Source organism: Malus domestica, chromosome 08 (assembly GCF_042453785.1).
Source record: "Malus domestica chromosome 08, GDT2T_hap1".
In the NCBI taxonomy this organism is placed as follows: domain Eukaryota; kingdom Viridiplantae; phylum Streptophyta; class Magnoliopsida; order Rosales; family Rosaceae; genus Malus; species Malus domestica.
This window is the reverse complement of record NC_091668.1, coordinates 25,658,993-25,674,443: the sequence shown is the minus strand read 5'-3', so window position 1 is coordinate 25,674,443 and position 15,451 is coordinate 25,658,993. Positions and strand designations below refer to the sequence as shown.

Below are 15,451 nucleotides of genomic sequence, written 5' to 3'. Positions count from 1 at the left end.
GGGGTGTTATAGAACGTAAGCAAATAAACACATATAATGTGTTGTTAGGACCATGAGAATGAGTACTTAAAAGATCAAAAGCTCGTTGGGTGTCAAAAGTAAACAGTTTTTCTATTTGGAGTGCTTTTGGATTGTTTTTTACATTAATAAAAACAAACGAGTGTGCCTTTGATGTCCATTGGAACTTAATCAAATAAACATATATTATGCGCTACTAGGACCATAAGAATGAGTATTCAAAAGATCAAAAGCTTATTGGGTGTAAAAAGTTCACAGTTTTTCTATTTGGAGTGCATTTGCACTGTTTCCGGTATTAATAAAAACAAATGAAGGTGCGTTTGACGCCCATTAGAACGTAAGATAATAATCACATACCTAGCTTATTTCTAGGAAAAAGTCAAAATTTGGAAATTTGGAGAGAGAGATGGGGAACAGGTTGAATATTACACCATAAAATTGATTGGAGAGCTTGAGAGTTGATGTAATGATGATCTTGCCAATTGAATCTACGGCTGATCTTGCAAATTGAGACTAGCAGATCGATCTCGGGTCCGACTTCTCTTGAATTTCTCCTTTCTCCCTAGCAGAACAATCTGGGGAAGTTAGAGCAAGACACGGAGCCAACAACTCAGGGAATGAAGTTGGAAACGCTACAGCAAGAGAGATGAGGATGATGTTACCCTTTTACTTTTATTTGTGCAGCATGTGCATGGCACTTGATAAATTTTTTGTTCATGCGCATGGCGCGTGACAAATGGAAAGTTGGAAATCTAAAGGCTGGTAATTAGCTATTAACAAAAGTTTAAAGGAATAATAGGCTATACCAAAAATTCAGGGTGTAAATTAACAGCAAGTAACAAGTTCATTGGGCAAATACCTCATAGAGAAACAAGAAAAATTGTGTTTTGCAATATTTTCCTACCTCCAAAGGGAAAGGTCCTTCCCTTTTTTGGCTGATTGCGAGCGAGGAGGGATTCAAACCCCTCAGGAACTCTATTTTATACTGTTATATATAGCAGGCAAGAGATTACATTGAACTAAACTCTAATTATTATATATTTAGTTGGAGATCCAGGAAGAAAGAAAATGAGTTTGTGGGATGAACACGCAATTTTTTTTTTATTTTTTGAAACCAACATAGAGGTTGGTGTGGATTGAAAAGTGTAGAGTCTGACGGTAGTATTAAAAAATAACTGGGATATTTTAAGATAAATAGTAATTTGAAAAGTAGGTATGGAATATATTACATAAGCAAGTATAGTCAACAATATGTAGGGTGTGAATAAAACAATCATTGTGTTTGTTTGAGCTTCCCTGGCTTGGGAACCCCTCGGCCACGCATACATCTGCCGATGTCCTTCTACATTGCTTTGCCATTTAGCATATCTTATCGCACTTGCTTTTGTTCCTTTTTTACAATAGTTGCTCGAGAAAAACTGATGGAAACAACAATAAATCTTCATGGACAAATTGTAGAGAAAGGCAACATACACACCAAAGGAACACGCAAGCATGAAATACAACTGTTAATTTGACTTAGCACAAGTTTAATTTTTTTTTTCTTTTTAGTACAAACTGTTAATGTGGATGACAGAAGTTGATTACATGGTTAATGAGAGGATAAGTAATTGGTAACTGCTAAATCCTCGTGTTAATGTATGTGTTGTTCCTGTATTTTTTTACTTGGATAAGAAGATTTAGAAGGGGCATAATATGGCCTCCTGATTAAGTATTTTGCTAAAAAGATTTCATTAATAAGAATACACCAAACAAAGCATACACCAAACAGAGCAACTCTTCAAAATCACCAAATTTATATTAAGTCTTTTTCTATAAGGTTTAATTAATAAGAATACATCAGCCAAAAATTTTACTTGTAATTATATTATTTAAGTTTGAATCTCAAAAATTTAATTTATATTAAGTCTTCTTTACTTGTAATTAAGAAATTTTAAGTTTGAATCTCAAAAATTTTAAGTTGGAAACTAATTTACACCAAACAAAGCAAACCCTTCAAAGTCACAAAATTTATACTACCTACCTCCAATACCACCAATTCCACACCACCTCCCTTTCTGGTTCTGGTGAGAATTTTTTTTTTTATTAAACACGTGCTTGTTTATGCATTGGTTGTTGCACACCAAATACATGCATCCATGTGACACCTAACGCCTTCCTCTGTATTTTTTTTTCTTCTGTCAAATGAACTCCTCCCTCTGCATTCAAATGTTTCAATATTGAACGTTTCCAAATTTTGCCACGTGAAAATTAACAAGGAAAGAAAGGGAGGGAGGGGTACTAATAATTGGAATGGTGTGTGATAAGAATATTATGGCATATTACTCAAGTCTAAATCTAATGTGGAAATGGTTGCAGTAGAGATCTAGGTTGTTCTTGGTTTTTTCTAGTTTAGGCTTAACCTTTGGTTGGGCTTTTTCTATTTTTTTGGGTTGGTCCTTTTTAATTTGTATATCTTGTCTGTCGGGCAGTAGTTTGTAAATTTATGTTGTGTTTAATAAAGCAGTTAATTAGAATTAGATGCCTCATTTTAGATTTTTCTAAATCAAACATCTGTTACTTTTCAACTTTTGATTAAAGTGCTTTTACTTTTAATTAAACTTTATATTCTAGGTATATTCTTAATTTAAGTATTCTATAAATTATTTTAAATCCATTTCTATGTAAAAAAAATGCACTCAATAATATTCATTAATTTATTGCTATTTTTATGGAATCTCATCCCTTCCTCAATTTAAGGATTCAATTATATCTACTGGGGTTCAAGATTAATTGGATGAAATATAGTTTTTCCAATTTCCAACTCAACATTTTATATAGATTATAAAAAAACAAGAGTTCGTTTACCATAAGTTTTGTACGTACCAAAATAAGGATAATACAACGTACTAATAACTTGGTACGTACTAAATAAAGAATTGCATAACGTACCAAAAGCAATATTTTATAACCTACCAAAATACTAATACGTACCCAGATTAAATTTATATAACGTGACAATAACGTACCAAATGATTGGTACGTTATATTTAATATATCTGTTTGGTACGTTATATTTAATATATGTGCATGTTATATTTCATAATTGTATGTTAATAGGATGTTTATGTGTTTTTAGAATTTAAAACAACAAATTATTTGAATAAGAAAAATTCATTTTGAACGAATTATGATAAGATAAGATAGGAAATTTGTGATGATTTTAGAATATTTGTGATATTATTTTCTGAACTAGTTGGTTAATTAAATACAATAAAAATCATAATTTTTAATTAAAAATTAGTAGAAGAATGTTTGATCAAAAGTTTAAAAGTTATAGATGTTTGATTAAAAAAATTCAAATTTGAGGCATCTATATCAAAATGCCCCATATATATATGTGTGTACCTGTTCTCACAGGGAAAGATAGACATACATAATAAAGGTCTTCTTCAATAAGGATTACTAATCCTAATTGGAATCTAGTTATGAATCCTTCTCCAATTGGGAAAACAATTTAATCCTCTAAGACTATAATTCCTAATAGATGTAGGACAACTTATCATGGGCTAGAAAAAACCCAACATTACAACCCAATTTGCTGCTATAAAGTTTTGCGTTTTACAATCTGTTCATCCTTAAACCTCTTCCAAATTTTCAATTCTGTGTAAATCTTGCTGGTCAAGATGGGACACCTATCTAGGCAATGTTGGGATGTCTAGGCTTGGGTGGAGACGTAGACTTATGGAAGAGATGAAGTAGCTTAGCTCTTATCTGTTCTGTTTAAGCTCATTGGTGTTGGCTCTAAGGTTTTTCGAAACTCTCAGTTTTCGAAATCTGAAGCTTAGAATCCCATTCAACCACAAGGAACAAGAATAATTGAAAAAAAAAATGTTTTGGCGTCCAAAAAGAAGCATGTGCAATCCTCTAATTTTATTAATATAAAAGAAGTGATGCAAATCCAGGAAAGATGCAAATAAGAGCTATTAGTGGAAAAAATAGTTGTATAATTCCAGGCCTTGAAGAAGGCTACAAAATATATGAGAATAACGTATTTTCATAGTGTTTATGTTTGTTCATTTCTCCCTTACGATTTTTTATGCATGTTAACGCTTGAACAATGATGCAGGTCAATCAAGCAGATAAGATTAAAAAAGAAAACTCCACATCTGTTGCCAGCAATGCTCATGGGGAGAAGTATAGGAAACCAAAGCCTACAAATCCGAAGCCTTTTAGGTTTAGAACTGATGTATGTGAAACCTGTTGTGACCAATTTCTTTAATAAGTATTAATAGCATTGATGCTTTATATGATATCTTTTGGGTTTTTTTTAAGGAAAGACGGATGTTTAAGGAAGCAACTTTGGAGGAAAAAGCTCATGCACCACTTAAGGAGGTCACATTAGTCAGGACTCCAGGAGCAAAGTCAACAAGCAAACATCAGAATGTGATACATGTATACATGGGAGCTACAAATGCTTTGTGTGTGGTTTGAATCTGAACAATTACATTGTGTATCACCGTCGTATAGGCAAATTTGTTATGTTTGATGGTGTATTGCATGACTGAATGGATGATCTAATTTTGTGCAATTTATAATTTAGGTTACTCTAAATTTCTGCTTTTTTTGTGATTTATTTGATGAAAGTTTCAATCTTCAGGTACATTTTCCATATATGTACTCATCAAATGTCATGATTACTGTTCCTTTGGTTTTTTGGGCTACAAATTAAATTTTGGGTTTCGTTTGATTGTTTGTGCTAATTGAGCTAATCTTTTGTTCTGTAGCAACAAGGAGAAATGAGTCGGCCGAAGGACTCTGAAAGATGATTGTTGTTGTTGCTGCTATAGATACGCTGGCGGATCCTTTGGAGGGAGAGTCAAGCTTGGATTGAGAAGTGGGATAATCCTCTGCAATGCTATCAATAAAGTTCAAACTGGAGCTGTGCCCAAGGTGACCCTGATCCTTTGATCCTTTGATCCTTTTCCAAATTCTCACATTTGTGGTTATTATTGAATGGTATGCATATGGAAGAAATATGGGAACCATTGAAATGTTGAATACTTTGATTTTGTGTGTTTCTTCAAGGAATGGGAGAACCTTTGAATAAGTACGGTTCCTTATTTGAAGCAATTCATGTTATGACTGGATCACTATTTCACCTCTACGTAAACTGCCATTTCTTATAATAACTGTTCTGTCAAATTATAGGTGCATAACTATGTTCCAACTACCTACGGTATATCAATGTGGTAGTCGAGCTATTATATCAATGCCACGGAAATCCTTGACAGTCAAAGAGTATACAATCAAGGAAATGCTAATAAGCTGTATATTTTGATTATATAATCAAAATTTTGTAGTTTTTAGATTTTGTGGATTTTCGCTCCCTAAATCCGCCATGGGGCCTTGCGGGCAAGCCGGGGATTTACTTCACATACGAGATTGGTGGGTGCGGGCGTGCCACTACTAGATGCCGCTAGTAGACGGGATTTGAATGATTGAGGTTGCGCCTTTTGACTTCAAATCAAGAGATTGTGTCATTTGAGTGGGAGTTGCTCAAATTAAGGTTCTTTGTTTGCCTTAAAAATAAGGACTTTACTTATATGGAGAGATAGAACAATATGTAAATGACAAGGTTGCTTGGAAATATAAATGACAGAGGAAAGTGACTAAAACTGCAGATTGCTTATAATTTATATGGCTGGAAATGAGTACATAAAAGCTACAAATCAGATCGATACTACAAGTGAGTAGCAGAGCTAATAAACAAGAAAAGCAAAGGATGCTTGGCTAAAAATAAATGTCTATAAGGAAGCTGATGAGCTAATTTGAGTAGAGTTTTGATTGGTTGTTTTGAGTGTCCATAATCCTTGTGCATCTGCTCCTTTTTATAGAGGTCTGGAGGAAACCCCTGCTGAGGTTTTTGTATTTGCCCGAAAGAAGCTTGGGCAGCTGGTATTGTGAAATATTTAGAATAAGCAAGTTTGAATCTCCACCACATATTTCCACCACTTGTAATAAATTAATAATAAAAAGAAGCAAGCTGTCTTCTTCACATGCCTCCTGCGAGAATGTCTGAATGCTTTTCCAATCTACTTGAAGGCATACACATCTCCACCACCCAAACGAATTGGAGAAACAATATTATAATGTCCAACCCCTCCACTTGCATCTAAATATCCTTCCAAGTTAGCTTTCTTGCATATTAATCCTCCAAATGCCATATTTTATCCAAATTGCCCAAATAAGTAAAAATGGGTATATTTTGAGTGCAAACAGTGGATCTTAGTAAATTAGGGAGTACGAAGTACTCTTTTGCTTCTTTCATTGGATGTGGGTGATTCATAGTTGCATAAGTAACGATGTAGTTCGCAATTGTTAAAAACATTTGGCTTACTACTCTGTCAGTTGTGCATCTAATCTTCTGTAGGTCGGCATTATTCATGCTATCAAAAAGCTCCATAGTGATCTTCTAGCTATGGATTAGCTGTTTCACTTTATGCATCCGTCCACGAAATCTGTTATCAGATAATGCCTGCAGCTCGGGCTTTTCCTTTAGTAAAGCTTATGGATACATTGCAAGACTACTAAGAGAACACGTAAAGTTTTATTACACCTCGTGTTTTTTTAGCTTTCATTTGTTTGCAATGAAACTTTTACTATCGTTTTACGCTCCTAGAGAATCACACTATAGCCCTTTTATCTGATTCTGCAGTCAACAAAAAATCTTCATTGAATACATAATGTTTGATGGAGTGACTCATGAAAAACAACATGCACACCTACACGGGAAAAACTTTGGAAATTGCTAGAGACATTTCAAGTGGTGAGTTCTAATCTTTATGTACTTGCAGAATAGGAGGAACTTCAATCCCTTTTGTGTGTTTCGTATAATATATATACAAAATAACCTCTGCATTTGTTGTCTCCTTTCCTACAGTTCATGAATTAATACATTTTCATCCAATTGGTAAGCAAAATAATCAGGTTTTTCCTTTTCTTTATTTTTTTATTTTTTATTTTTTTTGTTTTCAGATCATAGAATGCCTTTTCTCATGCTGAGATTGTAACCCAATCAACAAGCAACTGAAACACATAAGTTCTTCATCGCATGTTAGTTTTGATCCATTTCTAAAAATCCTATGCGTGGTACAAGAAAAACATCTTTTTAGCAGCAAAAAAGAAAGAAGAGTGAAGTACTGAACAACAATATGAAAAGTTGGGACATAGAAAATGTTGAAATGTCCCACATCGACCGTATCAATGACAAAAAGAAGAGTTTAAATACCTTAATTCCACTTCAACTAATACCGAGGCCTTTTGTGATAAAACCCCACACCTGACGGATTGTGCAGGTGGTAATTACCAAGTTGGGGACAATATCGGTGTTGTTGGAAGTGGGCTGTATGGCCCGTCTCTCTGATAATTCTATATGGTATCAGAGCCAGGGAGCGGGCCCGTACCGTAGTGCCACATGATGGGTGGGTCCCCTTGGCCCCGCGCGATGATGGTGGGTCCCTTGGCCCCGCGTGTAGGGTGAGCCCCCTTGGCTCCACGTGGTTGTCGATGTGTGGATCTCCCACGTGTGACCTGCTAATTGGGTCCCACGTGAGGGGGCGTGTTGAAATGTCCCACATCGACCGTATCAATGACAAAAAGAAGAGTTTAAATACCTTAATTCCACTTCAACTAATACCGAGGCTTTTTTTGATAAAACCCCACACCTGACGGATTGTGCAGGTGGTTAAGTGGGGACAATATCGGTGTTGTTGGAAGTGGGCCATATGGCCCGTCTCTCTGATAATTCTATAGAAAACAAGATATTTTTTTGTGTATATATGGATGTAAATAAGATAATTTTTACATATGATTTGTTCTTTATAGAACATAGGATGTCAATAAATTTTGATATGGATATAAATAAAATTTTACAAGTCTCACACATTTAACAAAGTTTTAAAACTCGGCATCGCACAGGCACTTTTGCTGTTATTTACTAAGAGAGAGAACGGGGTTACTGTTTATTCTACAGTGTTCTTCCGTTGCTGCCCTGAACTTCAAGTCAGGCTTTCATTTATAGGGAGTTTTAACAAAAATCCGTGGTACTGTTCACTCGAAATCTCTCGACTCTTCTGCTTCCTTCCGTTTTCTCTCAGCCAAAAGTGCAAATCCCTGCTTCTCGAACACACTCTCTCTCTCACCACCAGGCTCTGCTGCGGCGTCAAATTCTGGGCCTCCATCGACGTCGTTTCTACTCAAGGTAAGTTATTCTAGGTTTTAGTCCATATTCAGATCATTCACAATTTCAAAATTTTAGGCAATTGATTCGTTTTCCTGTGGCATTTTTAACATTCATCTGGGTGATGGTGGTTTGAGGGTGTACGAACTGGAATTGCTGATGGTAGGCTTGAATTTGGCCAAATTTGGGTAAGAACCATGAAACTCTTAATTTTAATTTTGTCCTCCTTTGAATTTAAGAGCGAAACTTGATGTATGTATACTCTTTTTTTGTTGTGAATTATGCAAATTAAGTGTCTTTGGAGGTATTATGGTTATATTGTCCGAATTGGGATTTTTAAAGTTTATCAAGAAATTTGATCTGGGATTCTGAATTTTTTTTACAACTCAGTAATCTGTGGAGTTATTCTTAGGTTTTGTCAAGAAATTTGATCTAGGTTTCATATATTTTGTGACTCACATTGTTTTTTAGCATTTTTTTCTGTCACTGACAATATTGGCAACAGTTTTGTTAGTGTTAATTAGAGCAGCCATGGTTTTAATTTGCATCAAGTTTCAGCATTTTGTTCTAATTTTTGCAAGTTATTTGGTACAGCTATTCATACTCTGATCACAATTGCTGAGAGTGTCAAGAGCAATGGAGTTGCTGTTGAAAAGAGTAAGTCGATATTTGACAAGTGTTGTGTTTGATTTCCAATACTATTTTGATAAACGTAATGGTTAATGTTGTGGGGATGCTACTGGAACAGGCATAAGCACCTTTACTGTTGTCTTGAAGCTGGATGGCGAAGATGGACGGATTGTGTTGAAGGCTCAGGTTCTTTTATCTCCTTTTGATTTTACTGATCAAAGTTGTTATGTTACTCACTGCTGGACCTTTTGTAATAATTATGTGTTCCTAATACTAAAATTGTCCCTCTTTCTGTCTCATAGTTGGTGATTTTGCTGGGAAAGGCTGAAGAAGTCGAGGAGGTTGCAGTTCCAGTGGTTGCAGCTTGAAGACATATATGATTCTGCAGAATTTGAGTTGACACTTGGATGATGAGTTGTAGCTGGGTAATTCATTAGAATAATAAGGATGTGTATATGAGAGACAGGTTTAGCACTTTGCTTCCTAATGCATGTTTTCTTACATGTCCTTTGATATAAATAATGAGGTTTTTTGCAGCTCACAGCTCTCTCTCTCTCTCTCTCTCAGCTCACACACGCACACAGAAACAACCACATTGTTAGAAAGCTGAAGAAACACTGGAATTTAGTGAGTCTGAAACATTAAGGTTGACATTTAGGGTTCTCTTTCTTTTAGGGGCTAGAAGATATCTGGATCTGCTTCAAATTTCAATTTTTGTGCCCATATTTTAGTGCCATGTACGGTTTGTGTTGTGCTAAAAGCATGATTGTTTATGTTGGAGTGGTTTAAGGGAATGTCCAACTGAGTTGGGCAGTTTTTGTTCATTCTGTTAAGGTGAGCATCTTTGGAGGTATTGCGTGTATATTGTCCGAAATGGGGTTTTTAAAGTTGAAATTTAATCTGGGATTCTGATTTTTTTTTTTTTTTTACAACTAAGTAATTTGTTTTGTGAAATTAGATACTTTTTTGTGAAGATTTTTTAATATATTGTTGTGGTAGTTAAGGTAATTTACGCGTCTAAAAATGCTCGAGAGTTGAATGTGACAAAGTAAGCAGATCAGCATGTAAACCTGAAACCAAGAAGCTCAAACCCTGAGAATTTGATGGTTAGCCCTGTTTTCAGATTTGTTTGCTTCAGTTAATTTTGTTGTAAATTAATTAATAACATATTTGAGCGAAACCCTGTTGGTTATTGTGCTTTTTTTTCTTCTTTTTTTATTATAGGTAATAACATGCATTTTCTCTTCTTTGCATTTAGCAGTAATCAACCTTAGTTATGCGAGTCAAAATCTGAGGCAGCTTCTGGACCTTATCCTCAGGAAGGTAACATTTTTATTTCTTTTCCTTATCATTTGATTGGGTTTTGGGTTTACGATTTCAATTTGGTGCCATTAAGCTATTACCCTCAGACCTCAAAATTCAGGTAACCCCATGATTTTAATATTGCTTTCACCTGTTTTGTCCAATTATTGTTCTATGAATTGTATTCTTTAGTTAAATAATGATTAATTAGAATGTCTAGTAAAAAAACTCAGGCATTGCAGTGTTTGAAATGATAATATAAATCCAATTTGGCCAATAGCCAGTCAGAGAAGCTTATTTGGGAAGTAGGTTTTAAAGTTTCAATAGTTTCGTTGTGTGTAATTTTTTGTGCTTTGCCTACAGGAAATCTAATAACCAAAGGCATACTTATGTTTCCCAAATGGTTTTTAACTGTATGTTTCGTTTCTTTACTATTTCCAGATGATATAAATGATCAGTTATGTGATGCTGATGATAATAAACGAATTTTGTGGTGCTCTTGAGAATAAAGGTTCTAGTGTATTTGATTTGTTGTCTACAGAAAACCAAGGATTTGCTAAATATTTTAAAGAAATTTACAAATATGAGAACTCAAAGAGTGGACTCTATTAATTTTGAGTTGGAATGTTGTTGCTTTTTATGTTTTTTTTCCTTGTTTTTTGGACCCACCCACGTGGGAAAACTTCTTATTTGGCTTCTTTTTTTATTTATTTATTTTTAATGTTGTAAACTCTTGAAAAATCAATGGTAAACATAGCTTTTTTATTTTTATCAATGTGCACAATACTCCAACGAAATGAATGAGCCCTCATGAGCTTCGATAGCCAGTCACCCCACCCAAGGAATAAAGTTTGTGGTGGGAGATCCTATATAGAGGTGCTCTAAAGAAAAGAGAAAAATGTTAGAAAATAGGGTTGCCTTCGCATAATCGATTTATTTAATCAGTGGAGACAGTTGAAGTTCAGTGGTTAGATCAGTGATTACTTAACAGTCATTGACTTGTCGAAGGATGACTAGTACGATTTCAGCTTGTGATCATTCATCTTGAATGTGTACCATTAAGCTCACTTTTAATATTGACAGCTCAAGTGAGTGAACCTAGTAACAAGATAAGGCCCATTCAACCGAGATTTGAAATTTCATGAAAATAACTTCTAACCTCGAACTGAATAGTTAAAAATTTTTCCGCGGCTGAACTTTTTCGAGAATTTGATTGTTATGAAATGTCTGTTTTTGCAGAATGAAGATGGGGGATGGCGTCTGCATATTGAGGGGCCAAATACCATGTTTGTGGACTGTTTTGGTTCTTCGTTAAGATGTAAATAAATTTTGATATGGATGAGAATATATTTTAATATATTTCACATATTTAACATAGTTTTATAACCCACAAGATTGCGCGGGCTTAATTTCTAGTGTATTACAATATTTACATTAGTTCATGTAATATTATTAATTGCAAGACCCCTATATGTTTCTTTGACATCTTATTTTAGTTCCTCCTGAGCCATGTGTCATATACATTAGTGAAGGCTAAGATGCCACGTGTGCGTGGTAGTTATGAACCAGGCGGACCAAGCAAACTAACTTTGAAACTTTGATTTCAGAATTTCAATCACAAGAGCTTGATTTTATTTTTGGAGAGCAAGAAAAACAACTTCAAAAAGGAGGAAATGCATCTGATCCTCGAGCATGTAATATTGAAAGAAGACGAAGAAACCCAATTGCTTCATTGGATTCATCCCTAGAGATTCATCTCAGACCCCCTAACCTATCCCACAACCTGGTGAGTTGTGACTAATTGATCTCATTCACAAACTCGAAGAACACTAAACGGATAATAAGTCGCGTATAAGTTGATGATTTACTTTTCTTTATGTAAACGTGTTGCAACTTTCAGTACAAATTCGTTGACCTTATCATCTTTTTTTCCCCTACACTAACAGATTGCTTTCTCTTCCAAAACTCTCTCTCTCTCTCTCTCTCTCTCTCTCTCTCTCTCTATATATATATATATATATAAATATATGTACGTACGTACGTTTGATCTCATTTATAAAGAAATGCAACCTGGAATTATATCGATGGGGCTATGTATGTCCTTTTGTTCTCGTACATGACCATGAAAGGAGAGTAAGTAATCTAAATCTAAATTTGTCCTCGTACATGATCATGAAAAGAGGAATAAATCAGTAATATAATTCTCAATAACATTAAATAATACTCACTACCTTGAATACATTGTTAAATTAATAAAAAGAGCAAAAGAGAGACGAGGCTCACAATACCATTTGGTATCTTACAAATCAAAATGTATGAGCTAGCCGCCACCAGTCGCCGGTGAAACCAAAGTGCCTACGTACATAACCATTTCTGCATGCCCAGACGAATACGAAGGTCTCAATTCTTCAACATCAGAATTGTCGAGCACAATCCTGCATGTATCTTCCTTAGGCATATATAATACCAAGTCACCTCGATCCGATTCCATCAAAAGTGCACAATCGTCGAGGAATAGCGGATTCAACGACCACACATTAGGAGGGTATATCTCCGGGCGAATTTTTGCGAAAATAGTCCAAGATTGATCAACCCCATATTCCATCATCACCCATATGGTAAGGCCAGTGTCCTCAAAGTCAGGACGAGTAATTGTGGAAGAATGGCAGCAGACAGTGTGAAAGAAGAGACGATTTCCAATCGTCCCCACTCCCGCCCAATGATATTCTTTATGCCTCATAGAGGAAAACGAATGAAATTTCTCCTGTGCGAAATCAAAGGACCTGATTATTGTTGTCTTCTTAGAGTCTCTCTGATTCCAATGTAGAGCTCCATTTAAGAAGCACCCTCGCCCAGAATAATATAACGAGGCCGCAGGCTTGAGGGAGTCTACAACAATCTTCCATGAAGCCGCTTTGAGTGAGAAGATTGCAGCAAATCCATCTTTGTAATTTATACTGCCCAAAAGGACCTTGTAGTCTTGAGTGGTGGAATCGTAGCCGAATCCATAATAAATTGGTCTGTAACGAAACCAATCAATGTCCGGTAACTTACGGGCTGTTCTGGTACTAGGGTTCCACAAGAGAAGTCTTATATTTTCATAGTATTCTTCATAGTATGCAATTGGAGGGTTAAGTAGTAGGCAGATGAGACCATTGCAAGAACCCACAAGTGATGAATCGTTGAGGCCAGTATCATCTGGAAATTCAGCTTCAACGTCTCTATGGTTGCTTCGTATATCTGATGAAGAGGCAGAGGCGCAGGCAGCACCATTCTTCTTCAGTGATTGGTAGTCAATCAGTAGGGGAGATACAGAGGGGGTGCTGGCGGGGGTGGTAGGTCCGGTTTCGTGAGAATCAGGACATTCTTATTGTTGTCTTTGGTATGTGCTCGGTGCTTGGCCACAAACTGGGGAGTAGTGATTAAGGCGCGCCATGACTTGCATACACAACAGAATCGGAGGAGAGATACAACCGGTAGCCATGAAAGTATCTCGACGATTATATCGTCGTTGTTGGAGGACAAGATCGGCAATTCTCCATCATCACCGGCCATAATAGTAGAAAGCGAAAGGCTGAAGTCTCGTACGTATTGATCGTTAGGGTAGAAAAAAAAAAAAAAAAAAAAAAAAAAAAAAAAACTTATATTAGACCAAATATCAAATATAATTACTTTTTTACCTCTTGAGAGCCTCCTGATTCCAGAACATCTCATCCTCTTCAATTTCCTGATCGAGTAACTTAGTCATCCTGATAAATCGTATAAAAAAAGAAGGTAGATTCTCATAAATTGAGTCCCAAGTTTCGATCCTTGTCGAATGATTCGGTCAATTTCGTTACCTCTTCCCTCGGGTGGCGCGAGATGTCAGATCGAGAAACACAGCGGCCGGCTCGTCCTTGAGGACCTCCATGGAAAACTGAGAGAGATTTTGAGGACCAAACTGCAAAAAATCGATTCGATTTTGGATCAGCTGGACGGACCGGTCGACGAGAAGAAGGTTTTAAATCTTAAATCGAAAAAAGCACGTAGCTCTGCTTTTAAAAGAATGAGTTATGTAGGGTTGATTAGGGTTTTAGGTAGCCCACAGCCAGAAACACACTCATTGTGAAGGGTTGATTAGGTAGCTCACGCAAGAAAGAGACTTGTAGGAAAACAATAAAAATAGGGGTATATTTTGGCAATCAGTAAGTGTTTGGACAATTGGGCTCAGGGTCTACGTCATTGGTATTCAAACTCAAGCACATATATAACATTAAAATATAAAGCCCAATCCAAAACAGAAATATCTGCAATTAATTTGTATCTTCTGCCTCGCTCCATGTTTTGGCATCGAGACAAAAGATACATCTGCTTGACATTCCTATTTCACTTGAATTGTAACAAGAGAATTTGTTTCAACACGTGAAGTGATGCCGTGGCTTGTGTTAAATACTCAAAATCTTCCCCAAAACATGAGCACCGGAGCTGTCTCTGTAACCTCTCAAATTTGACGAAGCCTAAAACCATATATAGCAGTTTACTTGTTCATACTAATTGTACTTTCACACAACAAAAATCTGCTAGTGGCAGTTGGTTCTTACAGTAAAGAATGAATCTTCAAGGAAGAATGAATAAAACTGAATTACCGACCTCCATGTGTTGCAGCAGCGAGAGGTCGAACAACAGCTAAAGGATCCTGTTGGAATTTATTAGGTTTATTTAAGAAATTAATTAGAGATTTGATTTGATTTTGTAGTAGGGTATTTTTGGCATTTACGCATTAGGGTTCTTAGGTTTATTTCACTATAAATAGAGTTTGTAATTTAGTTTGAGAACAAGTTAGTCAAGATGCAATCTATTCGAGTTATGCAGGGCTCTCAGTATTTTCGATTATAAAAAGTATTCTTCTTAGTTTTATATTGTTGATCTCTAACTTTCAACTTGATATCAGAGCATGTTTAATCCTTTGAGGTTGAATCTGTTTTTAGTAGCCAGTTTGTTTGTCTTGTCACGTTCCTCTTCTTCGTATCAATTTGTGTGTTAGTTTTATTAAGGTTTTGTTTTGTTTTTTTGTTTTTAAAGTTTAGTCTGTTTGCCCCAGCCTGCTAGTACCATTGTATCATCCACGCCGCACCGCCGCCGTTACTCCGTTGCATCTTGCCCACCATCATGATTAGTCGAGTGCTTGGACTGATGACCACTCGAGTGACATTGTATACTTGATTATTAGTTGGATCGTTTGTCGGAATTTGCTTGCTTGCCAAATGGTTGAATGCTGGAATTGCTTGATTGCTCGTCTGC

General features: G+C 35.8%; 2 protein-coding genes and 1 long non-coding RNA gene across 9 annotated transcripts; 1 reads left to right on the top strand and 2 right to left on the bottom strand.

The window, feature by feature from the left end:
* The first annotated feature begins 8,036 nt into the window (after nucleotides 1-8,036).
* Nucleotides 8,037-11,938, top strand: LOC103428879 (uncharacterized). 7 transcript variants are annotated; one of them, XR_011583306.1, is made up of 9 exons: nucleotides 8,037-8,260; nucleotides 8,377-8,427; nucleotides 8,834-8,896; nucleotides 8,988-9,055; nucleotides 9,172-9,294; nucleotides 9,545-9,703; nucleotides 9,869-9,975; nucleotides 10,131-10,192; nucleotides 11,411-11,564. It is a non-coding gene; the product is annotated as an uncharacterized lncRNA (long non-coding RNA). The 7 variants fall into 7 exon arrangements; XR_011583305.1 differs by lacking the exon at nucleotides 8,037-8,260 and adding an exon at nucleotides 11,779-11,938 and having other exon boundaries at nucleotides 8,287-8,427; nucleotides 11,411-11,489; XR_011583307.1 differs by lacking the exon at nucleotides 9,545-9,703.
* A 418-nt stretch (nucleotides 11,939-12,356) lies between these two features.
* LOC103421309 (uncharacterized) lies at nucleotides 12,357-14,277 on the bottom strand. Its single transcript, XM_070825939.1, has 3 exons — nucleotides 14,011-14,277; nucleotides 13,852-13,920; nucleotides 12,357-13,745 (listed from the first exon to the last, which is right to left on the bottom strand). Exons 1-3 carry the CDS (start codon nucleotides 14,079-14,081, stop codon nucleotides 13,469-13,471), a joined length of 417 nt encoding a protein of 138 aa, XP_070682040.1. The 5' UTR covers nucleotides 14,082-14,277; the 3' UTR covers nucleotides 12,357-13,468.
* Nucleotides 12,492-13,444, bottom strand: LOC139198128 (F-box/kelch-repeat protein At3g06240-like). Its single transcript, XM_070826391.1, has 2 exons — nucleotides 13,341-13,444; nucleotides 12,492-13,239 (listed from the first exon to the last, which is right to left on the bottom strand). The coding sequence occupies exons 1-2, from the start codon at nucleotides 13,442-13,444 to the stop codon at nucleotides 12,492-12,494; spliced, it is 852 nt and encodes a 283-aa protein (XP_070682492.1).
* Nucleotides 14,278-15,451: the final 1,174 nt, after the last annotated feature.

Bases quoted from the DNA above. Each gene is read 5' to 3' on its own strand.
- LOC139198128 (XM_070826391.1), bottom strand. From the start codon at position 13,444: ATGGTGCTGCCTGCGCCTCTGCCTCTTCATCAGATATACGAAGCAACC. The intron at 13,240-13,340 runs GTGGGTTCTTGC...GTGGAACCCTAG, and splicing joins GCCTCAACGATTCATCACTT to TACCAGAACAGCCCGTAAGT.
- LOC103421309 (XM_070825939.1), bottom strand. From the start codon at position 14,081: ATGGAGGTCCTCAAGGACGAGCCGGCCGCTGTGTTTCTCGATCTGACA. The intron at 13,921-14,010 runs GTAACGAAATTG...ACGATTTATCAG, and splicing joins CGCGCCACCCGAGGGAAGAG to GATGACTAAGTTACTCGATC. The intron at 13,746-13,851 runs GTAAAAAAGTAA...ACGAGACTTCAG, and splicing joins AATCAGGAGGCTCTCAAGAG to CCTTTCGCTTTCTACTATTA.